Genomic DNA, 27,285 nt, shown 5'->3' with positions numbered 1-27,285 from the left:
ACGAGCTCGGGAGGTGGCGCCCCGCGGCAACCGGAAGGAAGCGGAGCCGAGGCCTCGCGCCCAACGCACACTACAACTCCCAGCAGCCCCCGCGCCGTACCTGCGCACTGGCCGCCCGGACGGCGCGATGGCGGCAGCGGCGACCGCAGAGGTCCCCGAGGTTCTGCAGGAGTGTGGCTGCAAAGGCATCCGGACTTGTCTGATCTGCGAGGGGCGGCGCCACTGTGACCCGCCCTGGCAGCTGTCCCCGCAGGTAAAGGGCTGGGAGAGGACCCGCGCCCCGCAAACTCCGTTCTTCATATGGGGAAACTGAGGCCCTGCTTGGCCCTGACACCAAGCAGGATCAAAGCCTGTCAGGGGCGCCACAGGGTGCGGGGGACGAGTCTCTGGTTGTCCGGTCTTCACCGGCGCGAAGGGAAGGATGGGTACAAGGTGCTGAAGACCAGGCCACTGCTTGGTAGAGGCCTGGGGTGGGCGTGTGTGCCCAGGAAGATGGAGGGAGGAGAACTCGCGTTGCAGGTGAGCGGGATGAGGCTGGAGAGGGCCAGGGGTCCTGGGCACAGAGGGCCCGGTGGGTCCGCAGAGCAGGCTGAACTTGTCCTGGAGACTATGGACGTCCCGAAGGATTTTTTTTTTTTTGGAGGGACTGGTGTTTGAACTCAGGGCTTCACACTTGGAAAGCAGGCACTCTACCGCTTGAACCACACCTCCACTCCATTTTGCTGTAGTTGTTTTGGAGATGGGGTCTCCAGAACTATTTGCCGGGCTTGGTCAGGAACCTCAATTCTCCAGATCTAAGCCCCCAAGTAGTAAGGATTACAGGCATGAGCCACTCCACCAACCCTGTTTTTCTTGATGGTACTGGAGATTGAACTCAGGGCCTTAGACTTGTTAGGCACTCACGCTACAACTTGAGCCACTCCTCAGCACCTTTGTGTTTTAGTTTGTTTTTCAGATAGGGTCTTGGGCTTTTTGCTAGAGCCGACCTCACGCTGTGATCCTGCTACCTCCACCTCCAGAGTTGTTGGGATTACAGGCGTGCACCACCCAGGAGTGGTGTCTTGACTTTCTCAGGATAGAGACATGACAGTACCATTAGGCCTCAGGCGTGCTGGCATAGCAGAGAGACTTGGAGGGGGAGTGACTTCATGGCGGGTGAAGCCAGAGGGGCCTGTCCTCCCACAGAGGCAGGAGTGAGGATGAGGAGAGAGGCTGGGGGTGTAGGAGCTGAGTGCCCAGCTCAGAGAGGCGCAGGAGACAGGGAGGGGTGCTGGCGCTGGGCCTCCTGGACCTCTGGGACGAGGGCTCGTGACTTGGATGGGCCTGTTCTGGCTGTGATAGCAGGGTCCTGATCCTTCTGAGAAGGCAGGATACCCTGCACCTGGGAGACCGCAGAAACGCTGGCTTTGGGAAGGTGAGAAGACCATTCCACTGTCATGGCCCATCTGACCTGGCACTCCGGGGCAGAGACTCCTTAAAAGAGGCCTGGTCATCGCTGGGTGCCTGTGGCTCACACCTGTAATCCCAGCTACTCAGGAGGCAGAGATCAGGAGGATCACATTTCGAAGTCAGCCGGGCAAATAGTTCATGAGACCCTGTCTTGAAAAAACCTACCACAAAAAAAGGGCTGGTGGAGTGGCTCAAGGTGTAGGCCTTGAGTTCAAGCTCTGGTACCACAAAAAAAAAAAAAGAGGCCTGGGTGGCATGGGATCGCCAGGCCCCTGCCCAGTCCCTAGCTAGGCTACCTGATTGAGGCAGGTTCTGAAAGCCCCACAACAGGAGGTGGTCAGCCAACCACATTGCTCTTGAAGGTGGCACGTCAGGCTGGCCTCTCCCTCTCCAGAGGGCTCAGAGGAGGAGAGGAGCATGGGCGGAGAGGGTGCACCTGTGACTCCTGACAAGTTCTGCCTCCCCACCCCCAGCGGCCAGGACCTTCAGCATTTTTGTCAGACCCCTGGCCTGGCTGCTGTCACACAGGCCCTGTCCTTCCATCTTCTGAGGCTGGGGAAGGGGCCATACCTGTGGTGACATAGGAAATGTGTCTGTTACTGGGCTGTGCATCCTCAGGCTACTTCCTTAACCTTGCTGAGTGCCCTCTATAATGTGGAGAAAGAAAAGGGCCAGAGGCGCGTGCGCACCAGGAAGACCAGCACCGGTTCCAGGACCCTTCTCTCTTTGCAGAAAACACACCGTTTCCTTTACTGCTTGGACACAGGCTGGGCCGTTGGGGCTGAGGACTCTGACTTTGAGGGCTGGGCCTTCCCCTTTCCGGGGGTGACACTGATAGAGGACTTTGTGACCCGGGAGGAAGAGGCCGAGATGGTGCGTCTAATGGACCGGGACCCCTGGAAGCTGTCCCAGTCTGGGCGGAGGAAGCAGGTACGGTGCTCCAAGCTGGACTGGGGCACAGTCTTGCTGCAGGGGCCCTGGGCCCACCTCCTCCGCAGCCGCACCCCAGGCACCGTGTGGGTGGTGGGAAGCCAGGACACACTGAGGAGTGTGCAGCCGGCGTGCCGGACGTGCTCACAAGAGATGGCTGCCTGCTTTCTGTGCTCTCTGTGCAGGTGGCTCAGTGGTGGGGTCACATTCCGGAGAGAGCTCCTGCTCTCCATGGCTGCTAGAGGTTGCCAGGCATCGACCCTCTCCATTTCCTCCCCACCATGTCCCTTATCCTCTCAAAAGTTCCCTCATCCTTTATTCCTTCTCCTTCCCACTGTTCTGCCAGCTCACTTCTGTCTCCAGTCCCCACCCCCCACCCACCTTCTTATTTCTCCTTACGCAGCCTCCACACCAGTTCTTGCCATTGCTCCCTCGCCCCATGTCCTACACATCATCATAGTTTTTGGTCACAGCCCCTGGTGACATCCACCCAGCTGAAGGGACCCTTCCCTGAGCTGACCCGCCTGCAGAACTACGCAGCTGCCACTCTGCCTAGCACAGATGGTGTGGTATGCTGTCCCTCCTGTCTCTGCTGGGCTCTGTCTGCCCCGTGTCCCCGGCTGCTACCCCTGCCTCCAGCGTTTGCCCTCCTTCAAGGTCGGTCTGCCTCCCCTGCCCAGCTCTGGTCTCACTGCAGAATTCCTTGAGAGAACGGTTCATCCAACTGTTCTTCAACCACTCTTCTTCTGGTCCTTCTTTTTCTTCCTCCCTCCCCTCCTCTCTTCTTTTCTTAATTTAGAGATAGGGTCTTGCTATGTGGCCTAGGCTGGCCTTGAACTCACAATCCTCCTGCCTCTTCCTCCCCCATGCTGGGATTACATGCATGTGCTACCATACCCAGCCCTCCTGCACCCTGCTCAACACTGCTTCCATCACGAACCCCTACAGTTAAATCTGACACTGGGCCTCAGACCTTTGCTTGCAGCATTGGGCTCCTTCCTCACTGGGACACGCCCTTCTCCACTTCAGGTCACAGCGGGCCTTGAGTTTCCCTCCTTGTCACGGGCCACTGGCTCCCTTTCAAGCTGCTACTCCTCCCTGATCTCAGAAGGCTGGGGAGGCCTGTCCTGAGCCTTACATGCCTGGTGAACAGTGCTTCCAGCAGCCCAGGCCTCAGGGACTGAAAGTGTGGTTCAAGTGGTAGAGCCCTCTGCCCTGCAAGCACAAAGCCTTGAGTTCAAACCTCAGTCCCATCAAAAAACCCTGCGCCCTCCAGTGTCTCCATCTTTGCAGTTCTACCTGTGCAAACCAGAAATGGGTTCTTTCTGGGTTTCTTGGTTTCTCTCGGTGGCTTGTGCTATACTTCCAAGCCATTGTTGGTATTTCTTGTCAGCTCTTTCTTCAGGACACAGCCCAATACAGCTCATGTCACCGCTGCCACCATCACAAGACCCAAGCCACCAGGTCTTGCTAGACCCCTGCGGGAGCATGTCACAGCAGCCCTTGCTCCCTCCGTGTTTTCAGATCACATCACTGCTCCCGCTGCAGCACAAACACTCCAGCCAAATGTGGCAGCACACACCCTTAATCCCAGTACTTAGGAGGCTGAGGCAGGAAGATCCTGAGTTCCAGAACACCCTGGGCTACACAACAAGATACCATCTCAAAATCAAAACAAAATGAAGAAACCTACATTGTTCTTCTCCTGACCCGGAAAGGCCTGGAAGATCAGCCTGGCCTTCCTCCCTTGCTCCTCAGTGTGGTCCCTGTGCAGTCACACCACCTAACCCTTTGTTTCTTAAATGTCCAACTTCACTTTCCCCACTGCATGGCATCTCCGACTGCCTGCTGCTGCTGCCCAGGGGTTGGCCTGCAGGAGCAGTGTGCTCAGGCACTCTGAGGCACAAGGGATGGAAAACGATATTAACTCCTTACATTGCCACCGACAATGAGGGGGACCTGAGGGGCAGGCAGATGGATGACTGCTCCCTTCACCCGACCCCCAGCCCATCATTCTAAGTTGCTTTCTACAAGGCTCTTCCATTAGGTATTTTTGGTTGGTTTTGCTAATTTTTTTGGTAGTACTGGGGTTTGAACTTGGGAACTACACCAGCCCTTTTTTTGTGATGAGTTTTTTTCAAGTTAGGGTCTTGAGACCTGTTTGCCCAGGCTGGCTTCCAACCTCGATACTCCTGAGTAGCTGAGGTTACAGGCGTGAGCCACCAGCACCTGGCTAGTACCAGATTTTGAACTCAGGGCCTTGTACTTGCTAGGCAAGTGCTGTACCACTTGAGCCATGCTGTAGCCCTTTTTTGGTTTAGTTATTTTTCAAATAGGGGCTTTCTGCCTGGGGCTGGCCTCAGACGTGATCCTCCTACCTCCATCTCTCAAATAGCTGGGATTATAGCTATGCACCACCATGCCTGGCCTGTTTTGGTTTGCATACAATCCACATAGCATAAAATCCATCCATAGACAGCTCAGTGCTACAACCCTACGGCTGGCAGAGTGGCTCAAGTGGTAGAGCTCCTGCCTAGCAAGCCTAAGGTCCTGACTTCAAACCTCAGTGCCACCAAAGGAGGAAAAAAAACCAGAGTGCTTGGGCCTCCATATATTTACAGTGGTGTGTAGTACTCACAGTGTGCAGCCATCGCCACTGTCTAGTTCAAGAACATTCTCCTCACCCCAAGGAAACTCCCCTTGCAGTCAGTCCCCTGGCAACCTTCCATCTCCGTGGATTTGTCTGTTGGACATTCCAGAGAAATGGATTCCCGTGACACATGTCCCTTTGCGTCTGGCTTCTTTCACTCCATGTAACAGTGCGTGTGAGCACGGAGCATGCTGTTCCTTTTGTGGCTGAATTATCTTCCACAGTACGTATGTACATCTTACCTACCTGTTGAGTCATTTATACTTCTTTGGCCATTGGGGATAGTGCAACTAGGAAGGTTCCTGTACAAGTATTTTTGGTGGCACTGGGGTTTGAACTCAGGGCCTCACACTTGCTAGGCAGGTGCTGTACTGCTTGAGCCCCTCCTCCAGCCCCCTGGATGTAGGTTTTCAGTTCTCTCGGGGGCAGATACCTAGGAGTGGAATTGCTGGGTCATACAACAACTCTAATTTTTTTTTTTTTTTTTTACTGCTGGGGGTTGAACCCAGGGTCCAGTGCTTTGCAGGCAAGTGCTATACCACTTGAGCTATGCCCCAGCCCTTTTGCTTTTTTTTTTTTTTTTGTGGTGGTGGTTCTGGGGTTTGAACTCAGGACCTCACGCTTGCTAGGCAGGCGCTCTATCACTTGAGCCACTCCACCAGTTTTTTTATTTGAGTTTTGAGACAAGAGTCTTACAAATTGCTGACTGGACTGGCCTCGAACTGTGATCCTCCTATCTCCACCTCCTGAGTAGCTGGGATTACAGGCATGCACCACCACACCTGCCTCCTCCCTAATGGAGCCTCAGTTGGCCCTGGTGTTGATAGTTTTGATAGTCTTTGGATCAGCCATTCCTGCACACTGTGCATTCTTCCCAGACCCTCCTAGGGACTGCGTCCACCCTAAGTCTCTACTCCGGCCTGATCTCCAGCTTTGCCTGCTGGGGCACCAGGGCTGAGACACCCCCTCTCAGGCCTCATCCTCCCTCCCCACATTTGCCACCAGAGCTGTGCACTGTTCATCGTGACCCTCCAGATCGCCATCATGAAGACAGACTCACTTGCGTTTGTCTTGTCACAGTGATTATTTCTGTAAACGCTGACGCTTCTCCCTCCTTTCTTTCGCCACCTTCAGGATTACGGCCCCAAAGTCAACTTTCGGAAGCAGAAGCTGAAGATGGGGGACTTCCGGGGCCTCCCCAGCTTCAGCCGGGAGGTGGTGCAGAGGATGGGCCTCTACCCAGGGCTGGAGGGCTTCCAGCCCGTGGAGCAATGTAACCTGGACTACAGCCCAGAGCGGGGCTCCGCCATCGATCCCCACCTGGACGACGCCTGGCTGTGGGGGGAGCGGCTTGTGAGCCTCAACCTGCTGTCCCCCACTGTGGTGTCCATGTGCCGGGAGGCGCCTGGCAGCCTGCTGCTGAGCTCGGCCCCTGCTGCCGGCCCCGAGGCCTATGCGGACTGCCTGATTGCCCCTAGCAGGTCGGTCCTGTGCCAGGAGGTGGAAGTGGCCATCCCTGTCCCCTGCCGCTCTCTGCTGGTGCTTGCCGGGGCTGCACGGCACCAGTGGACACACGCCATCCACCGCAGGCACATTGAGGCCCGTCGCGTCTGTGCCACCTTCAGGGAGCTGTCGGCTGAGTTCTGCCCTGGAGGGAGGCAGCAGGAAGTGGGCCACGAGCTCCTGCAGATCGCACTGTCCTTTCAGGGAAGGCCGGTGTGAGCCGCCTCCCTGGAGCTGGGTCCAGCCAGAGGTGAAGGCTCCAGCGCTGACCATGGGCCGGGATGAAAGTGGCAGCCCAGTGCCAGGGACTCCCTTCCCCACTCATTGTTGAGTTGGGAGCGGAATCCAGGGTCTCGTGTATGCCAGGCAAGTGCTCTGCCGCTGAGCCAAGTTCCCAAGCCCTTTTTGCTTTATTTTTTCAGGAAGGGTCTCGAGTTTTTGCTTGGGCCAGCCTCAGACCTTGATCCTCCTACCTCTGCCTCCTGAGTAGCTGGGATCACAGGCGTGCGTTACCACGCCTGGCTTATGTTTTAAGAGAAGCCATCTGACTCCTGGTACCATGTGCACCTGGAGCTGGTTCTGACAGAACTGTCCAAGGCCAGTTCCCTTGGAGCTGCACTGTGCCACTGTTTGGGTTATTATTTAATTTGTCACAGTTTGGAGGGGGTTGGGTTTGACATTTAAAAATGTTGGTACCATGTAAAACGATTTCCTTCTTTGCCCATGTCTGTGTGAGGTTTCTAGACAGCCTGTCATCAGATCCCTTCATCTGGGGAACATGTTGGACCAGAGAACAGAATTGGGACATCTGAAGTTCTCTTCAGTGGTGGCAGCTTTGAGTTGGGCTCAGCCGGGGTCATTTTTGACACCATGGGTTGGGAATCTGAGAGCCTGGTCCCTCCACCGCCCCTACAGTGATGTTAAAAAGTGGGAAACAATTGCTCCTCTCCTCCCTTGCTCTTGTCTCAGGTCCTCTGGTGGGTGGTCATAAGCTACGGGGTGCTCATCTGGAGGGGACAGCTGCCCCAGTCACCTGCAGCCAGGTAGGGAGCAGGCCATGGCAGCTGAGGGGTGACAGTGTACCCAGACCGCAGCTTATGAGACAGCCCACTTGGTGCCAGCCGTGTTGAAGAACAGAGCCACTTTGCCTGCAGGAAAGGGGGCGGGTCATCTCCCAGAAGGGGCTCTACTTCCAGGTAACCGTTCCCAGGCAGGGAACATCTGCGTGATTGCCCATTGGTCCAACCGGGCTGAACAGCTGGACACTGGCCCCTGAGCTGCAGGGAACCGAAGGACCAGAGCTTCAGTGGCTCCTGTCCTGGACTGCTTGGTGACCTTGTGGACGTTGTCCTGATGGGTTCTAGTTTTGTGGCTCTCAGCCACCCCATGGGCCCACCCCTCCCATTTCTGTTTTCCACCTTGGGAAGGAAGCTACGTGTTTTTTGGGTTTTGTTTTTTTTTTGTGGAACTGGGATTTGAACTCAGGGCCTACACTTTGAGTCACTCCATCAGCCCCTTTTTGTGATGGGTTTTTTCGAGACAGGTCTTGCAAACTGTTTGCCTGGGCTGGCTTCAAACACGATCCTGATCTCCCTCCCAAGAAGCTAGGATTGCAGGCATGAGCCACTGGCGCCCAGCCTTTTTAAATTCTTTTTCTTTTTGGAGATGTGTAGCCCAGCTGGCCTCAAATTCAGTATTTTTCTACCTCAGCCTCCCAGGTGCTGGGATTAGAGGTGTGCACCACCATACTGGCTACATCCACGGGCTTCTTGGAGCTCCAGCTGTCAGGAGCTTCATGAGGCTGGTGTGGCTTGGGTCAGAGCACCCTGCCTGTCCTTTCTAGAGAAGTCTGGGACCCTCTATTTCTGTAGCCCTGGGGGACCCAACGGAACTGGCCAGCAACAGGAAGTGGCAGGTACACTCTAGGAGAAGGGGCTGTCATGACAGGATGAGAGTCAGCAGTACAGCAGGCACCGGGGGCTGCCACATGTCCCCTCAACCCCACGAGCACACAGGTTTGAATAGCTTCACTGGCTGTTTATTCAGCTCAGTCCAGGGTGTGTTAACCCCTCTGCAGTCAGCAGTCACGTAGACATGCACCATTTGCACAGTGGCACTGGAGGTGACAGTGGCTCATGGCTTCATCCTCCACAGGCCTTCCTAGGAGACCCGAGTCACATGCTGCCTCTGCGGTTTCTAAGACAGCTCTGAAACTGCCTAGGTAGACGAGATCACATTCCACTCGGGGAAGGGCTCCGTGTGTCTGAGGGCGCTCGGCTTAGCACTGGGAAGGGGCCCAGTGACCCCAGGGTGCCCCCTCGTCCCCCATGCCCCCCACCATTACAGTGCTCTGCAAAATCAGGCTACACCTCCAGAAACCGAATTTCTAGCCCGCTGTTTGTGCTCTCATGCCCCCACCATGGTGGCTTTGCCCCCATCTCCCAATAAGCTCCCAGTGGCCCTGAGGTCCCCTCCTGGACTGTTCCCCACACACACGGTCACCTGTTCCCAGAGACTCTTTGCCCCATGCTTAGGAGCTGGAGAAGCACCGGAAATCACAGGAGCATTGCTCTGACGAGGGGTCGCAGGTAAGGGGCAGCTTCCCACTGCCATCAGGCCATCTGTATCTGACACTGCCAGGCGGCAGCTCTGTCTGTGGGCCGGGTGTCACACGTGCCTAGGTCAGCACTGGGGTGAGCCTGGCACAGTCTGGGACCTGAGCAGCCCCATGGTGAGGGGCCCCTGATGGCCTGGGAGAGGGCCTAACACTTGAAGGCTCCCAGACTTGGGAGCTGTCACTCAGAAGGGCCAGACTGTTTTGTTCCTGCCAGGACACAAGGGGACATCGAGGAGAGTCGCTGATTTTCTTTAGCAAAGCAAACACAATACACCAGGCAAACCTTTTCAACAAGGCCCCAGGAAAGCATGGCTGCACTAGAGGCCAGGGGTTCTCCATAGACTGCAGGGCAAACGCCCTTTGGAAGATGCAGGACCCTTCTGTAGCCCTGGGGGGTCCCAGTGTCCCGCAGATGCCACAATTTACCGGTGGGGGAGGGGGTTCTCCACACAGCTCTTCAAGGCCCCTTAGAATCTCATTGTGCATTAAGGTTTATATCCTCAACAGCAGATGACACTCCCGGAGACCCCAACCACACCATCCCGGCTCCCACGACACACGATCCAAACCCAAGACACAGCAGCCGATCTCAAAACCGTAAGCACAGCCTGACTGGTCATTACATACAGAACGGAGGGCGGGCCGGGGAAGGGTAAATGCGGCTTCAAAGCAGCTCACGGTACACCTGCCGCCACCTAAGCTGGCGCTGTAGCCCGGGCTTCAGCTGATGATATCAGACCCACACCACACGACTGTGTAAACACGGGGCGGGTGTCCTGAGCCCTTAGGCAAGGGGACAGCGAGGGCCTGCATTTGGCCAGGTTTAGACCAGGTCACTGGCTCTGCTGAAACAGGAAGTTCCCTGCCCCACACACTGTCCCCTCTTGACGCCTGCAGGCCACAGGTAGCAAGGAGTGGGGGTGGCCCTAGTGCCTGAGCCAGTCTCCCCGCCCCGCCCTGGCCTGCTGCTGGAGGAGCCCAAAAGGGCTGCTGACTCAAGCTCAAAGGGCCGTTTTGTGATGACAAGGTGGATGCCCTGGACTGTGGGCCCTTTCCCCGCCTGGTGGCTTCAATGAGTCAGTGCGGCTGGCCGGGCTCGGGGCTTAGTTAACTCTGAGAACCCTTCAATTAACTTGGCCTCATTCAAGACCTGCCTCCTTGACCTTGGCCTGGCTTCCTGCCCTGGGAGAGCTCCCTGAACTCACAACTCCCACCTCCAGCTGCAGCACCAACTGCACCCAGATTCCTGCCTCCCCCGACCCCATCCCAAGCCAGGCCACCCCCGCTCCTTCCAGGGTCCAGAGGGAAGCACCAAACCACATAAATCAGTCACCAAATGCCACACTAACCGGATCCCTGTGACCGCTGGTGCTGCTCAGGGCCTTTCTGGGACAGGTCCTCTTCAGTTTGTCCCTGACCCAGGAAGTCCCCAGGGCCATGGGAGCAGCCTCTCGCCCTGTGCCAGCAATCGCTCAGCAACACAGTGTCTTGTAGCTGTTCCCCTCCAAGACAGGAGGAAACTTTGGTGTGGCATTCTCTGCAGGGGGGGTGGTCCTCCCTCAGCTCCTGGCCAGGTCCCCGCGGCCACTCACACCACCTGCAGGCCCCGCTCATGCCCGTCCAGCTGCACCTTGAGCTGGTGCAGCATCTCGATCTCACGGTTGTGGCGTTCCGTCTTGTGGCGCACCAGTGAGCGGTAGAAGTGGATGGTGAAGACCACGAAGATGAGGCCCACAGGCACCATGATGATGGTGGACACCAGGGCAGCCTGCCAGCCCGCGTGGCCACCAGGGCCCGGCTGGTGTCTGGCATCCACGGGCAGGAACTTGATCCAGCAGAGCAGCACCACCTCGGCCAGGAAGAGCAGGATGCCCAGCACGGTGGAGAAGCCCCAGGCCAGCTCGATGTAGGGGTGCATGCGCTCATGGGGCGACTCGCTGATGGAGTTGAGGTTGTGGATATTGCTCACGGCCTCCACGTTGGGCAGGATGCATGTGCTGATGAGGAGGGCGAACAGGTGCACGGCCACCAGCACCGTGGTGCAGGCGCTGAAGGCGATGAGCAGCAGCTGTGGGTACTGGTACCGTGTCTCCAGCTGCACCTCCACCATGGCCACCTGGGGGCACAGGGAGCGGCAGGACTGCACATCACTGTGGCCACCTGGGAGGGTGGAACTCATCTACGCTCAGCCCTCAAAGCCCAGGGGCCCCCTCCCCACTGTTTAAATAGTTCATGCTTTTGCCACGCCAGGCATGGTGGCTCATGCCTGTCATTCCAGCACTCGGGAGGCTGAGGCAGGAGAATCTCAAGTTTGAGGTCAGCCTGGGCTACATAGAGAGACCTTGTCTCAAAAAAAATTCACTTTCATCTCTTCTGATTAGCTGAGTATGCTCTCATTAGAGAAAAGTCTGGAAAGTACTTAAGAGTGAAGATCCAGCACAGTACCAATGACTCACGCCTGTAATCCCAGCTACTTAGGAGGCAGAGACCAGGAGGATCGCAGTTCGAAGCCAGCCCAGGCAAATAGTTTGGGAGACCCTATCTCAAAAAAACCCGTCACAAAAAAGGGTTGGTGGAGGGGCTCAGGGTGTAGACCCAGAGTTCAAACCCCAGTACTGCGAACAAACAAAAAGAGTGAAGATGCAGGTTGGGGTGGCGGGGAGGGACGTCATCCCTGGTGCCTTCCCAGAGTCCGGTGCACCTAGGCAGAGGCCATGGCTGGCAGCACACAACTCTACTGTTCAGCAGGCTGAAGTGTGGCTTAGCTGCAAAACAGTGGCTGCTTTTCCACAGAATAAAAATTGATTTTTTAATTTGGTTTTGAGATGGGGTCTCACTATGTAGCCCAGGCTGGCCTTGAATTCATTATCCTCACACCTCAGCCTCCTAAGTGCTGGGATTATAGGTGTGCACCACCACACCTGGCTAAAACTGACCTTTTGAAAGGTACAAAGAGAGGCTCTGGAGGTACCGAGACTTGGAGCTGCCCACCTGGACAGCCTCTTGGAGGCCGCAGGTACATCTCCCAGCTGAGATCAATTGCTGGAGGAAAAGCCAGCTCTCTAAGCCCAGGACGGAGAGGTCAAGTGAGGACAAAGGCCGGGGGAGCTGTGGGAAGGAGGCTGGGCACAGCCAGAGCTTCATGCATGCCAGGTGCTCTACCACTGAGCCAAATCACCAGGCGTTCTTTAAAATTTTTGTTTGAGACAGGATCTTGCTATGTAGCCCAGACTGGTCTTGAGCGCTCAATCTTCCTGCTTCAGCCTCCCAAATGCTGGGATTACAGGTATGGGCCACCATGCCCAACTAACAGTTCAGTTTTAGACTATCTTTATACACACTTTGATGAAACAGTTACTTTTATTTATTTATTTTTGCAGTGTTGGGATTAGGACCAGGGCTGTGTGCATGCCAGGCAAGTGCTCTACCACTGAGCCACACCCCAGCTCTAAGACACTTTTAAACAAAGGGGAGAAAAGGCCCCCAAAAACCACAGGGAAGGGGAAGCCCCAGCTTATGTCTTAGCAGGAGCTATTTACAGTCATCTTGGCCCCGCTGGCCACATCCACGAAGGGCAGCCTGCCCTCCCACGCTTGCCCCACAGTCAGACCATGTTCAATTTCAAAGGCACCCTCCCTAGCTCACCACCCCACACCCCAGCAACGTGGACTGCCCTAGTGGAGAGTGTAGACCAGGCCCAGCAAGGACTCCTCTTCCAGGAGTCAAAGGTAAGAAACCAGAGCAGGACTGGAGGTGTGGCTCAAGCAAAAGAGCGCCTGCTTTGCAAACATGAAGCCCTGAGTTCAAATCCTGGTCCCACCAAGAAAAAAAAAAGAAAGAAAAAGAAAAAAAATCCCAGAAAAGGGTGGGGAGGGAGAAAGGAAAGAAGCTTAGGGAAGGTTTTCCATCCACTGTGTTTACTTCCTACATCTGAGCCATCTTTTTTTCTTCAATAATCTAGAAGAAAGCTCTCCCAACTTTCTGTAGCAACTACCAGGTCTTAGCGTGAGAACCTCGTTCCTCACTGCCCTTTCGGCGAGGACTGACAAGGCGGTCCTCATGGACAACCACTGAACAGCTGCTCGGCAGTTATCGCGGTTGAGGCCTTTATGAAAGCAGCCAAAAAACCCAGAAGGCACAGGAAATAGGCTGAGGGGTGACCTTTCTTCAGTGCCCCTGTGGCCCAAAGAACAAATATTACCAACTACAAATGGGAGACAGCGATTTAAAAGGCAGGAGAAAGGGTCCCCAGAAAGCAAATTCAAGGCCAACCTGAACAAAAGTTAACCAGACACTATGTCAAAAATAAGCCAGGTGTGGCAGTCATGCCTGTAATCCCAGCTACCCAGGGCATGGAGAGAGGTCCAAGGCTGGCACAGGCACAAGCACAAGACCCTGTCTGAAAACAAACTAAAGCCAAAGGACTGTGGGGGGGGGGATGTCAAGTGGTTCTGCACTGCCAGGAAGCTCGAGGCCCTGAATTCAAATTCTATACTGCCAAGAAAAATAAAATAGAAACAAAGCAGCTCCTCCAGAGAAGAAAAGGCCAGACGGCCATTCTTCATGGTGTTTATGGTGAGGTTTCAGGAAACAGCCTCAGATCACTGGTTCTCGTTAGGGACCATGCAGAAGTGAGCGTAAGGTGGACCGCCACTGTTCACTGGACAAGAAGTGGCTTTGTGATTCCATCAGGGAGCACTAATGCAGGGAGGGTCCCCCCAGAAACCACCTGTTTTCCTCTGTCCTGGCCCGACCCAGCCATAGCTGCCCTCCTCGCCCTGCTCTTGGCTCCATGGTGCCTCCCACTTCCCTAGGAAACTCTCCATGGGGACGGTGGAGGGCTGGGGCCGTGGCTTGAGTGGTGAGCACCTGCCTAGCAAGCATGAGGCCCTGAGTTCAAACTGAAGTACTGCAAAAAAAAAAAAAAGGGGGGGGTGGGCTGCAGCCCCCAGGGAGGTAACTTCCAGAAGAGGAGGGGAGGGAACCAAGGGGCTTCTGAAATGCCCGCCCCACCTGCTGTGGAAACTGGATGGGAGGCGCTGCAGGACAGGACAGAGGTGAGCTATACTAGAAAGAGTTCCTGCTGCGGCCTAGCTGAGGACAGACAGCGTCCGGGGACATCTGGCTGCCCTGGGCGCTCCTCCTGGCCTATGTCGCACCTCTGAAGGCAGTCATTATGTCTCCCAATGCCTCCCTTCTCCAGAGGCCACACTTCCTGTTTGATAACTTTATTCACAGAGTTTGTTTTTAAATACCCACTGGTTTTCAGCCTTCAACTGAAGTCAGCATTTTTTTTGGCAGCACTGGGATTTGAACTCAGGGCCTCACAATTTCTAGACGTGCTCTTACCACTTGAGCCACCATCAGCCCTGTTTTGTGAAGGGTTTTTTTCAAGATAAGGTCTTAAAAACTATCTGCCCAGGCTGGCTTTGAACCGTGAGCCTCCTGATCTCTGCCTCCTGAGTAGCTGGGATTACAGACGTGAGCCACCGGTGCCTGGCTACATTGTCTTTTTTAATATGATAAAAATCAAGGGAAGAAAAACCAAATGCACTGTCCTCCCAGTTAGGAGCCCTCTGCCCCACCTGGTGTGGCCCTCTCTGATTAGAAGGCGGCTCATGTCCCCGAGGGCGGCTCCTCCCGGTGACTGAGTGAGCTTTTGTGGCCACAGTGGCTGCTCTGTCCGCTTTTTGGTTTAAATTGCACTGCCAATTTAACAACGGAGGCTGTGGGCTGTGGGCTGGAGAAAAATGATTATTTTGACACGAATAAGTAAATCTCTTCCAGCCCCACGGGACCTCCGCACACAGCAGCGAGGGCTGAGCCCTGACATCCTGCCGCTGGGACAGTGCCCCGAGGGGCGTGGGAGCCTGACTTGGAGTCAGCAGCAGATGTGGCTCTGCCCGAGGCTGACTCTTGTCCTGGGCTGACTCAGAGGGAGAACAGCAGCTGGGAGCCATTCTGGAACCTCTGCCACACTGTCACCCGGAGGGGGCCACATTCAGAGAGTGGTTTTGTCCCCAACTGGGCTGGTCCCAATCATCCTGAGCCCCTCAGGTGGGCAGACCCCACTTCCCTCCTGGCCACTTGTCAATTATTATATGAGCCTAGAAAAGTGACTTTCTGGTGGCTCATCCCTGTAATCCCAGCTACTCAGGAGGCAGAGATCAGGAGGATCATGCTTTGAGGCCAGCCCTGGGCAAACAGTTCACAAGACCATATCTTGAAAATACTCAACACAAAACAGGGCTGGGGGAGGGGCTCAAGTGGTAGAGCGCCTGCCTAGCAAGTGTGAGGTCCTGAGTTCAAACCCCAGTGCCACCAAAAAATACAATTTTTAAAAAGTGGCTTTCTGAGAACTCTGGGCTGCTCCCCACTCCCAACTGCTCCATGGACATCTCAGTCCTTGGCGGGAGCTGGGACATGGGCAGACAGTCCCCACGGGTCCATTCAGGCTGCCATCGGGGCCTTGAGGGAAAGCTTTGCTCCCTGCAGTGTCACCCCGATGCCACAGTGGCCCCTCGCCCGCACTCACCATGGCGAAGCCTGAGAGGAGGGCCGAGGTCCGGCTAGACGCCTTCAGCTTGGCCCGGCTCAGGTACAGCTTCCTCCAGGACAGCGCCTGCACCGAGTGGTGGTTGGAGGTGACAAGCTCCAGGTAGCTGCGGCGGACCCAGTCCCGGTAATCCATGCCCTTGTGGCCGGGCTCCGAGCAGGCGGGGGTGGAGGGATCCACGGGCACGTTGAGCTCAGTGCTCATGGTGGGAGCCAGGCTGGGCGGGAGAGAGACACATTCAGACACGCTAGGCAATGGCTGCGGAAAGCCGGGCTCCGAGCCTTGTGTTTTCATTTTAACCCAGCCTGGCATCAAACTCCCAATCCTCCTGCTTCCTGAGCACCGGGATTACAGGCATGCACTACCATGCCCAGTTTCCAGTCATTCAGCCTTCCTGAGGCCATGGATCTAATGGCCACATGAGTGTGGAGGCCCTGGTGTCTGAGGCAGTCGCCACCTGTACAAGAGGAGGGTGTCGGGTGTCGCCTGTGCACAACCAGGCACAGTGGTCCCCAAGGGGAGGCTGCCTCCATGCTGATGCTCAGGACGGCTGCAGCCCAGTGTGACTCTTGGATGGATGGACTTCATAAAGGACGCACCTGCTTTACAGCATCTTCAAGGGACAGGGGGCTGAAGCACTCAGAAAGAGCCTGGGGCTGCAGGTGTGGCTCAGTGGGAGAGCGCTTGCCTAGCATGCACACACACGAGGCCCTGGGTTCCACTCTCAGTTCCACAAAAACAACAACAACAAAAATCAGGCCAGGCATGGTGACGTGTGGTGACATATGCTTGAATCCCAGCTACTCGGGAGGCGGAGATCAGAGGACTGATCTCCTAGCCCAGGCAAAAAGTTCATGAGACCCCATCTCAACAAACAAGCTGGGCCAGGCGCTGGTGGTCATAATTATAATCCCAGCTAACCAAAGACAGAGATCAGGAAGATCAAGGTTCGAAGCCAGCCAGGGCAACGAGTTCCTGAGACCCTATCTCGGAAAAAAAATCACAAAAAAGGGCTGGGGGAGTGGCTCAAGGTGTAGGCCCTGAGTTCAAACCCCAGTTCCACAAAAATTAAACAAACCAAAAACAACCAACCTCCGACCTAGGCTCCAAGACTGGCTTTGACCAAGCTGTGAGATTCTGCGAGAGACACCTGATTTGCTGATCTCAGGGTCCTGTCTTCAGAATGGGGACCTCCTGCCTGAACATGACCCTGCTCCTGAAGACCAACGCTGCTTTTTTGTGGCGGCACTGGGGTTTGAACTCAGGGCCTCACACTTGCTAGAGAGGCGCTTCTTACCACCTGAGACACTCCCCCAGCACTTTTTTTTTTTTTTCTGGACTAGGGTTTGAACCCAGGGCCTACACCTTCAGCCACTCCACCAGCCCTTTTTTGTATTGTTTTTTTTTTCGAGATAGGGTCTCACAAACTATTTGCCCAGGGCTGGCTTCAAACCCCGATCCTCCTGATCTCTGCCTCCTGAGTATCTGGGATTACAGGTGTGAGCCACCAAAGCCTGGCAATATACACTTTAACCACAATATGTTACATAAACTATTTTTTGGTAGTACTGGGGTTTGAACTTAGAGCCTCACACTTGCTAGGCAGGAGCTCTACCACTGAGCCATACCCCCAGCCCCACCAGTCCTTTTTGTGTTGATCTCAGTCCCCTGGGTAGCTGGGATTACAGGTGTGAGCGCCCTGCTGACAAGAGCACATTTTGAGGACAGACAGAGACAAGAGGCCCCTGGAGTCAGTGCTGAACATCCAGTTTGACAATAATGAACTCCAGAAGGGCTGGCCTAGTGAGATTTGTGAATTTCATCCCAAACCTCCAGGATTTCTAATAGGAGATTGGCAGTTGGGTCTCCCATCCCCCAGAGGTGGCCTGGCCTGCTCTGCCACACACCGGGTGGGATCCGGCTCTAATTAATCTCCCAGCAACCCAAGCTTCAAGGGCACAGACACTTGTGGCTCCCTTGGCACAGACCCACCAGGCCCACCTAAGCCCATGTAAGGTCACCTAAGGCCATCAGAAACACACCAGGGTTCCTAGGTGCCAGGAGTGTGGCTGTGGGTGTTTACAAGGATCAGCATGGAAGGAAGTGCCACCCACTTAATGGGGTCCAATGGGAAGGTTCTGGAAGTGGGAAGGGTCCTCTGTCCTCTCTGATCCCAGCCAGGTTGCAGAGCCATGGCTTTTACTGGCCAAGGAAGGGGATCCCTGGGGTTCAGTTCTACTTGTTTGTTCCATCTCTCTCTCTCTCTCTCTCCTCTCTCTGTCACACATGTGACCATCAGCGCTGCATCCCAGCCCTTCCTCACTGGATGGCCCTTCCCCTGGGGAGAACGGAGAGAAAGACTGCTTGCTAACCACTCTGCTCGTTGGTTTTAAATAATTGAAAATGTCCTAATTTGGAAGTGAGCTTTTCCTCTTTCCTTTTTCTCTCACGTAGAACGGAGCTGGGCCTGAGATCTGTTGGAGGGAGGTGCTCCGTGGCACCCCAGGGATGCTCACTACACTGGGTTCTTCCGCCATCAAAGGCTACAAGAGGCAGAGACAAGGGGATGACTGTCATCCAGCGAGCTGACTGCTGCAGGGGACCAGGACAGAACAGAGAAGGGCTGGCCGCTTCCCACTGAGGCTGGGGAAAGGATCCCTGGTGTAGGCAACACCAGGGAGCAAGGTTGGGGATACTGACATGGGTACTACGGCAGCCAGCCTGGGCAAAGAGGGACCCTTCCTCCAAGACAAGACGTTGTGCCAGGCCAGTGGCTTACACCTGTAATCCCAGCTACTCAGGAGGCAGATTTCAGGAGGATCCAGGCAAATCATTCCCAAGATCCTATCTCGAAAAAAACCATCACACAAAAGGGCTGGTGGAGTGGCTCAAGCCATGGACTAGACACATAGCATGGCTACCTAGCAAGTGTGAGGCCCTGAGTTCAAACCCCAGTGCCACAGGGGAAAGAAAAGATGCTATCTGAGTAGAGGATCTGACAGTCAGGGAGCCAATTTGGTTTGGCTCCCATCCTTCAGGATGGGAAGGCTGGCTGTCTCCAGGACAAGGGAGATGCAGGTGGGAGTCACCTGGAGGCCACAGTCACAGTCCCATGGTGGTTCTGCCTAGGCTGGCCACCACTCAACCCAGTGAAATGACTGGTGGACTGAGAGGGCTGAGGACTGGGTGGCCCAGGTGGTCTCCAACGGGAGGAAGGAGGAAGGGATGTGTGGGGTGAAGACAGAAGCCTAAGGGCCATCTCCCAGCATGCGCCTGACTACAGTCTTGAGAGTGGAGGAGCCCAGTTTCAGGACAGTGAGGTCTCAGGGTGGCCTCACTGCTGGGCTGGGCACTGCAGATGTCACCAGAGTGGGCAGGAATTGGGCAGGAAGGGCTGTCTGCCTGGAGGAGTGACCAGCCATGGACTGGATTCAACTCCATTCTTTACCCTCCAGCACCTGCCTTGTCAGCCTGTGCCCCAGGGGGAGGCGCCCACAGAGCCGGGTCCCCCAGCTCCAGGCTCAGGCCGGGGGTGGGGTGGGACAAGATGGAGTCGACATGTCTGCCAGCCAGCTCAGGCTCCAAGGATGCTGTCACTGGCTGAACCTTCTGGGGCTTTCTGGCTTTTGTTTTTATAAGGAACAGCGATCCTCACACTAGCGATCCTCCTCGGTGGGCTCGTGTGAAACAGTTCCAGGGAGCGGGTGCTGGAGCCTGCCTGTCTTGACTTCCTCCAAACATCTGGGGCACGGGAAATGTGTCTGTCACACGCGCGCGCGCGCGCGGGGACTGCGGCCTCCTGGAGGCACACACCTGCATCTGTCCCTCCCCCCGGGGAAATCCCAACAGCTGCAGGACCCGGATCGTGCGGGTGCCCTGACCTCATGCGACAACCGGCCTGGGATCCCGCCGATTTGGGGTCACCTGGTCTCGCCCCAACCCCGCAGCCATCCTGTCCTCTTTCCGTCGCCTCCCAAGGCTGCCCAAGAGGAAGCCAAATTCTGTGGGATCCAATTCCTGCCCCTCTCCCAGCTGGGTAGGGACCGCCCCCCCTTCTCCGCGGCAAATCCCCCCTAGGGGACAGAGGTAGGGGGGATGGACGCGTCCGCCACCCATCCGAGCACTCACCGGAGCTGCCCTGCCCGCTGCGCCTGGCTCTGGGCTCCCGGCTGGCGGCTGTGACGTGGCCCTGTGGCCCGGTGACCCGGTGGCCGGGCCAGGGCGCCTAGTATGGCCCCCACGTTCTTTCCTCCAGGCCCAAAGGGTTCCCCCCAGCCCGGCCCCGCCCCCGCCGGTCGCCCCGCCCCCGCCGGCCGCCGCAGCCGCTGCCTAGGCAACGGCGCGCCGCGATCACGTGACCTGACCGCGGGGGACCCGCTGGGGGCCACGTGACCCGCGCAGCCAGGAGGAGCCGGCCCCTCCCTTGGGATCCAGAGGGTCCTGAGCGACCAGAGGGGCACCGGGGTTACAGGATCAGCTCGGGTGTAATGGGGGGATGCCCGGCATCCGTCCGCCGATGCTGGAGGAGTTGGGGCGGCACAGGATGGGAATAGGGGTGTAAGGGGAGGCTCGGCTTGGCCATGCCTGTTTGCACCAGGGTGTGCGGTGGCTGCAGAGCTGCCCCAGGTCACCAGGTCACTGCGGCCTGGGGGACGTGCACCGATCTTTCTCGCAGACAGCACAAAAGGGTTTCTGTGCTGCGGACCGCCCGCTCCCACGCGCCCTCCCCACTGCCACCACCCTTGCTGGTGAACTTTGCGGTTTACAACCGAGATATTAAAATAGGAGCGATCTTTTCAGGAAGTGCACATGAATATTCGCCGAGAAGCGAGATGGGCTGCTGTCGGCCCGGCGGTGCCAGACGGCCCCTTGGAGTCCTTCCTCTGTGCCCTACATAGGATTTTTCCATCTGTCACGATAGCGTTAGACTGTGACACATTTATCCAAACGAAAGAAAAATTCCACTCGTTGTCAGCCGGCCCCAAGTTTACTGACAATAGACTTGGCAGATAACAGGCTAAATCCGTTTACACTTGAGTTGCACTTCAGAGCTGAGAGCCGGAAGAGTACCTTTTAATCCCAGATACCGCTTAAAAAACAGACCAGACCAGTCACCCCTCCTGGTACCGATCCAGGGGTAAGGTCAAGCCCTAAAACCAGGCACTGGAAAACCCTAGGGATCCCCCCCCCTCCCGCAATGTCTATAGGATGGGGAACATTTGAATTTCAGGGAGCTAAGTCTCTCAAAAAAGATAATCAGCTGTGACTTTCAGACCTCAAGCTCTTGTTAGTGAACTTGAAAACAGGAAGAAAACACTTGGTAAACTACAGCCGTTGCATCAGCGCTGAAATTCTTCCGGCAAGGGAGTGTTTGCTTCTTGCTGTCTCACTTGGGAAGCTTGGCTCTGCTGTCCCTTGGACCTTTCCAGTCAGTGCCAGTAAGTGAGGCCCCTACCCTTGCACAATTATCCAGCATGCCAGGACAGAACAAAATGTCAGTTGTAAACGCAGTGCTTTCTGGAGTCACTTCCCCAGCCAAACACAGAAAACAGTGAGGGTTTTGTCTCAGTCCCTTAAAAGATGGAGTGAGATGATGACACCATGGTGACTTGACAATCAGGAGACTGACAGTTGGAGGGCCCAACCTCAGGCTCACAGATGGCTGACACAAGGAAGAAGACTCAGGTCAAGTGCCCAGTGTCCCCTCGTCAGTATGCTGGGCTGCAGCTGGGGCTGTTTCCTGAGTTTGTTGGCCTGGGCAAGTGGCGTCCTATCTCTGAAAGACCAGATCTGGGAAGCACATACTCAACCACCTTCAAGCTCCACTAAGCACATACTCCCTCGTTCTTATCACTATGGATGACCTCATAGTTGGTGTGACTGGTATGTCCAGTCCCCTGGCACCTCACTTCTGTCCTCTTGGCCACGGACTCCTATAGCAATTACTCTCGAAAAACTTAAAAGTCAAACATCCCACTATATGGGTCAGCTTTTGTTACTGTAACAAAATGCCTGGGGTTATTTTATAAAGACAAGAGGTTTAGTTCTGGAAGTAACGGTCCAAACAGCATGGTCTAGGCTGTGGAGTGGGCCGCTGGGCTGCATCATGCCATGGAAAACCCATGTGTCCATTTGTGTGGTCTCCCCCTCTCCTTATAAAGCCACCAGAATTCAGTGATGGGGGGCTCGCACCCTAATGATGTAATCCAGTCACTTCCCAAAGGCCCACCTCTAAACACAGTGGGATTGTTCCCACCCTCTTAAAACTATTAACATAAGACTTTGAGAATTAAACTCCTCTATGAACTTGGACAAACATGCCACCCACTCTGACCCACCAGCCCCTCTTCCTGGACCTGTTGAAACTCTCCTTTCTCCTCCATCCCCCTTTCCTCTCAGTGAAACCCTTCAGTCACCCTCCTGCCTCTGCCTCTCACTTTTTTTTTTTTTTGTGGGTGTAACTCAGGGCCTACACCCTGAGCCACTCCACCAGCCCTTTTTTGTGTGTTGGGTTTTTTTTGAGATAGGGTATCAAAAACTATTTGCCCAGGCTGGCTGAACCTCGATCCTCCTGATCTCTGCCTCCTGAGTAGCTGGGATTATGGGCGTGAGCCACTGGGGCCAGCCCTGCTCTCACCTTTTTTAACCTCAGCCACCACCATCCCCCACTTCGTGACCAAACTTCTCCACAAGCTGTCATCACCCCACTTCCTCCTCAGGCCTCTGCAGTCCACTGACATTATATCTTTAAACTCTAGAGATGTTTTAGCCATCAGCCTCAGTCCCTGGAGACCTTCCTTCCGTGACTTCACTGTGTTTCTTCCCTGTGGTTGTCCCTTAGTCCCTGTTTCTCGGCATTCTGTCGGGTCCCCCTTTACACTCCTCCCTGTGGTCTCACCTACTCCACTGTTTGCTCAATTTCCCAAGTGCCCTCTCTGGCTTGGATCTCTCTTCCTGGCCTGAAAGTGTGACACCTCGGCGTCACTGTGCCCATAGCTGACTTTGTCCTCTTCCCTTACATACCTTCACTTCCCAAGACTGTTCCTTGTCCCTGCGGCTATTGACATAGTCAATCTTGTGTCATCCTGGACTCCCGCCCCATCCTGTCTGGTCCTCCTATTGGACTATCCCTGGACTTGCCCTCTCCCCCTGCCTCTGTTCAGGCCATGACTGCCAGGCCTCCCCCGTCCCCTTCCAGTTGATTCTCCCCACGGGGAAGAATCAACTGATCCCCAGAGGTCAGGGCAGCTGGAACTGCTGGAAGGTGAGGCCTGTGTCCTGTCACCAACATGCTGGGTGCCAACACTGCTCCTGGAAGTGTGTGGGCTTAGCACTTGGTCAGTGTTCAATCAACATTTACCACATTTGGTGGAACAGGAAAGCTGAAGACAGTCTGTTTGAACTTGCTCCAGGTTCATTTCTAAGTGTGCTGTCTTTATGGAAATACATGTTAATATATGGTAATTACAGCTCACTTTAGTCAAGTGTGCCAAAGAGTAAACATGAATTAACTTCCAAAGGGGTGGAGGAGGAACACGTGTGGTTTCAGAATTGCAAAGGAAAATGGTTTCTACGCAGCTTCTCTCCTTCTGTGCAGACCTGGGAACTGCATGGAGTTAGGTCCCATCTCCAAGTCAGAGTACGTTGCTCCTCTAACTTAATTTAACAACTTGTTTTTTTCCTGTGGCACTGGGGTTTGAACTCAAGGCCTGACACTTGCTAGGCAGGTGCTCTACCACCTAAGCCATTCCACCAACCCCAATAATTTCTAAAAGATAAATGCTGAAGGCCAGGCATGGTGGTACACACCTGTAATCCCAGCTACACAAGAGGTGGAGGTAGGAGGATCTCAGTCTGAGGCCAGGCCCAGGCAAAAGTGAGACCCCTATCTGGAAAACAAACTAGAAAGCAAAAGGGCTGAGTGGCAAGTGTTAGAGTCCCTGCCTTGCAAGCTTGAGGCCCAGTACTGAAAAACGTTTGAAAAGAGAAAAACAAATTGTTTTTAAATTTAAAGTAAAGCAAGCCAGATGCTGGTGTCTCACACCTGTAATCCTAGCTATCTGGGAGACAGAAATCAGGAGGACTGAGGTTCTAAGCCAGCCTGGCCAAATAGTTTTTGAGACCCTATCTTGAAAATACCAGAAAAAAGGACTGATGGAGTGGCTCAAGTGGTATAGCGCCTGCCTAGCAAGCGTGAGGCCCCAAGTTTGAACCCTAGTACTGCCAAATAAAACAAGTACAAATAAGAGCTGGGCTCCAGTGGTGCACACCCATAATCCTATTATTTGCAAGGTTGAGATTGGAAAGATTTGCAGTTCCAGGCCAGCCTGGAGAAAAAGTTTGCTGAGTCCCCATCTCAACAGAAAAAATCTGGGCCTGGTAGTGTGTACCTGTCATCCCGGTGGCTGCAGGAAGTCTCAAATAGGATGATCATGATCCAGGCGGGCCTTGGCAAAAAGTGAAACCCTATCTCCAAAATAACCATAGGAAAAGGGGCTGGGGGTGTGGTTCAAGTGGTAGAGCACCTGCCTAGCAAGTGTTAAGCTCTGAGTTCAAACTCCAGCACCAGCAAGAATGAATATATTAATGACACCAGGTTTTCTTAAGGTGGGGTAAAATCTCCTGAGGCACCTGTTCAAAATGCATATTTGAACCTGAACTGTAATGAGGCTAGTCTCTGGGGCACCATCCGGGAATCTGGATTCCTTTTGGCTCACTGAGACAGGGTCTTGCTGCTATGTAGCCCAGGCTGTGCTCCTCCTGCCTCAGCCTCCCAGTAGTTGGGATCACAAGCATGTGTCACCATGCCTGGGAGTCTGACTTTTTGAACTGGCTCCTCGACAGCGACAGTATGACAATCACTGAGCAGCTGCCTGCAGACCTACCTAGCTGCAGGTGGCTACTGCGCTCTTCCTGCCGCATCAGCAGTCTGTCCAGTTTGAAAAGCTCCATGTTTGCTTTCAGTCTGTGGGATTTGCTCAATCACGCCATGGACCTTTACTGGGCATCTGTCATGTCCTGAGCTCTGTGCTGGCACTGAGGCGTGGTTCTTGCAGAGCTGTGGGTTTGGGGCTATGCGGTTCTGATGTGACATGTGCTGTGGAGAATGAAACAGAACCACAGTGGGAATGCAGGCAGCGTGAGATGACGAAGATGCAGAGTCAGACAGTAGGGCCTGACAGATTTTTTTTTTTTTTGCAGTACTGGGGTTTGAACTCAGGGCGCACACCTTGAACCACTCTGCCAGCCTTTTGTGAAGGTTTTTTCCAGATAGGGTCTCATGAACTATTTGCTCAGGCTGATTTCGAACCTTGATCCTCCTGACCTCAGCCTCCTGAGTAGCTGGGATTATAGGTGCACCCAGCTCCTGTTTTATCCCAAATGAGGGAAGCCATTGGGGGCTTAGCACGGGTGGGTCACAATACCTGGCTGGTTTTTAAGGGGCCTGGGGAAGCACGAGTAGAGGCAGTCATGTTCTCCATCGGGCTCACAGATGCGGGTGGTGCAGACGGGGTAACAAAGCCAAGAGGACGAGAGAGTAAGCAGGTCCAGGACCTCTGAAGCACAGCTATGGGAGTGGGGAGTAAACAGGAGCCAAGGGTGACCCTGCCCCTAGGTGAAGGCTCAGCTGGCACAGTGGGCAGTGAGGAGGCACACACTTGGCGCTGACATTCCCTTGTTCTTCTGCTGAGTTCCAGGTGTCCCTCTGACAGTCCAGAGGCTCTGTCAAAGTGGACAGCTAGACATGGGCAGCTGGGCCTCCCAGGGGAAATAAAGCCACAGACAAACTCAGAAGGTACCAATGGTATGGCATTTAAAGAGACCTGATGTTGGCAGGGCACACAGGAGATCAGCTTGAGCAGAAGGGAAGCAAGGGAAGGCAGAAAGCAGACCGGGAGGGCACTGTTGGGAACAGAGTGTGCAAGACTGTGAACAAAGGTAGATGTGGTACCACACCTGTGATCCTAGCACTTGGGAGATTAAGATAGGAGGACCATGAGTTAAGGGCCAGCCTGGGCTACGTAAACCCTGCTTTAAAAAAAACAAACAAAAACACCGTATGCAAGGCCACCAAGGGGCCAGTGTGGTGGGGAGGATCTCGTGGACTCCAGTGCAGGATGAGGTGAAGAGAAGAAACTCTGGGAGCTGGGCTAAGAAGGGAGAGCAGGCAGCTGTAGGAGGTCATGAAGACAGGCCTGTTCCTTCACCACGATACATACCAGTGCTCATTTGCTGGCTGAGAAGACAGACGTGAGAGACAGGTGGGAGTGTCCTGCATTGCACTAGGTGGGAAGTCACCTGGATGCTGTGGGCTGTGAAGGGCAGGCCTGCAGGCTTCTGCCTTCTCCATGCTCTACCAGGCTGTCACTGCATGGGGGAGGGGGACAGTGGTCAAGGGGAGAGGACCTGCAGAAACTCCCCCTGGCAAGTGGAAGCCAGAGCTGGCTGCGATACGCCTGCCACTCCAGTGAGAAAAGTGCTGGTAGCACCAATGTGAGGGGCAACACAGAGCACCCCTCCCCTCAGTGCTCATGCACCTCTAATTCTGGGCGGCTTGTGCCAGTTCACTGTCACTGCTTACACATGGAGAGATGATACTCTATACTCGTGGTAGTTCCTGTTCTATAGTCAACCCGAACAATGAGTTAGTGAGTACTGAGTGGCTCAGGAAACAGAACTGGGTTCTTCCAGCCTCTGACCACACCTTGGTTTCGTGTTTCTGATGAAGGCACCTTACTGCTTTTATTGCTGCTGTGCTCACACTGGGCTCACAGCCAGCAGTGCTACTCGCGCCACACCCGAGGCCATTTTAAACAGCAAGACCGCCAGGAAAAAGCAGAAAGTGCAGAAGACCCGCTGCTAAACAAACCACGAGTTCACTGCATAGTCTGAGGATGCACGCGTCATCAGCAAGTGTCAGTGTTGTGAATAACTATGAAAGCACTGAGTGTGGACTGGGTTACAGATAAGCTTTAATGAGTGGAGAATTCACAATCCATGAGTAACGACGACCAACTGCTCTATGACACTCCCACACACGTGCACACAGGTACCAGGGAGCTCACTCGAGGGGCCTGTTGCCTGCAGCCCTGCAGTGCTGGGCACCTCTCCATCAAGCGTGGGCTACACACGGCCTCTCCAGGACTCTGGAGTTTAATCTCAGCTCTACCACTTAGTCGTTGGTGAACTTAGTTGGTAAAGCCCATGGGGAGCCCAACTGAAGGGCAGGGTATTCTAGCGCAAAACCTGTGGGCCCCAGGGCTGCCATACAGATCTGTGGAGGGAGGAGGGGAGGGAGTGAGTGAATGAAAGAATGAAAGCCTACCTTGCTGACAATCAGAAACCTGTATGAAGCTTTCTCTCTTCCAAGACCAGGCCCGACTGGCCCAGCCTCTGAGACGAGACAAGACGAGACAGGGCGTGTCCAGGGTGAGACAGGGTGTGTCCAGGGTGATTTGGCCACAGGCTTGAGGTTCTGAGACAGAAGTTATGCTACATATTCTCAGGAGTTCAGTTCCAGATTTCTCTCCACCCACGAGCCATCAACAAGGACATTACCTCACGATTCTCCTCCAATTG

General features: G+C 54.8%; 2 protein-coding genes across 4 annotated transcripts; one reads left to right on the top strand and one right to left on the bottom strand.

Annotated features, from left to right (window-relative positions):
- The first annotated feature begins 2 nt into the window (after positions 1 to 2).
- Positions 3 to 7,250, top strand: Alkbh4 (alkB homolog 4, lysine demethylase). Of its 3 annotated transcripts, none has more exons than XM_020156412.2 (3): positions 3 to 253; positions 2,182 to 2,379; positions 6,164 to 7,250. In XM_020156412.2, the coding sequence occupies exons 1-3, from the start codon at positions 128 to 130 to the stop codon at positions 6,749 to 6,751; spliced, it is 912 nt and encodes a 303-aa protein (XP_020012001.2). In that variant the 5' UTR covers positions 3 to 127; the 3' UTR covers positions 6,752 to 7,250. The 3 variants fall into 3 exon arrangements, with proteins under 3 accessions (XP_020012001.2, XP_073931786.1, XP_073931787.1); XM_074075686.1 differs by having other exon boundaries at positions 116 to 253; positions 2,216 to 2,379; XM_074075685.1 differs by lacking the exon at positions 2,182 to 2,379.
- A 1,316-nt stretch (positions 7,251 to 8,566) lies between these two features.
- On the bottom strand, positions 8,567 to 19,967 carry Orai2 (ORAI calcium release-activated calcium modulator 2). Its single transcript, XM_020156413.2, has 3 exons — positions 19,834 to 19,967; positions 15,685 to 15,922; positions 8,567 to 11,265 (listed from the first exon to the last, which is right to left on the bottom strand). Exons 2-3 carry the CDS (start codon positions 15,907 to 15,909, stop codon positions 10,738 to 10,740), a joined length of 753 nt encoding a protein of 250 aa, XP_020012002.1. The 5' UTR covers positions 15,910 to 15,922; positions 19,834 to 19,967; the 3' UTR covers positions 8,567 to 10,737.
- Positions 19,968 to 27,285: the final 7,318 nt, after the last annotated feature.

This window comes from Castor canadensis, chromosome 6 (genome assembly GCF_047511655.1).
Source record: "Castor canadensis chromosome 6, mCasCan1.hap1v2, whole genome shotgun sequence".
Lineage (NCBI taxonomy): Eukaryota > Metazoa > Chordata > Mammalia > Rodentia > Castoridae > Castor > Castor canadensis.
This window is presented reverse-complemented; position numbering and strand designations above follow the sequence as displayed.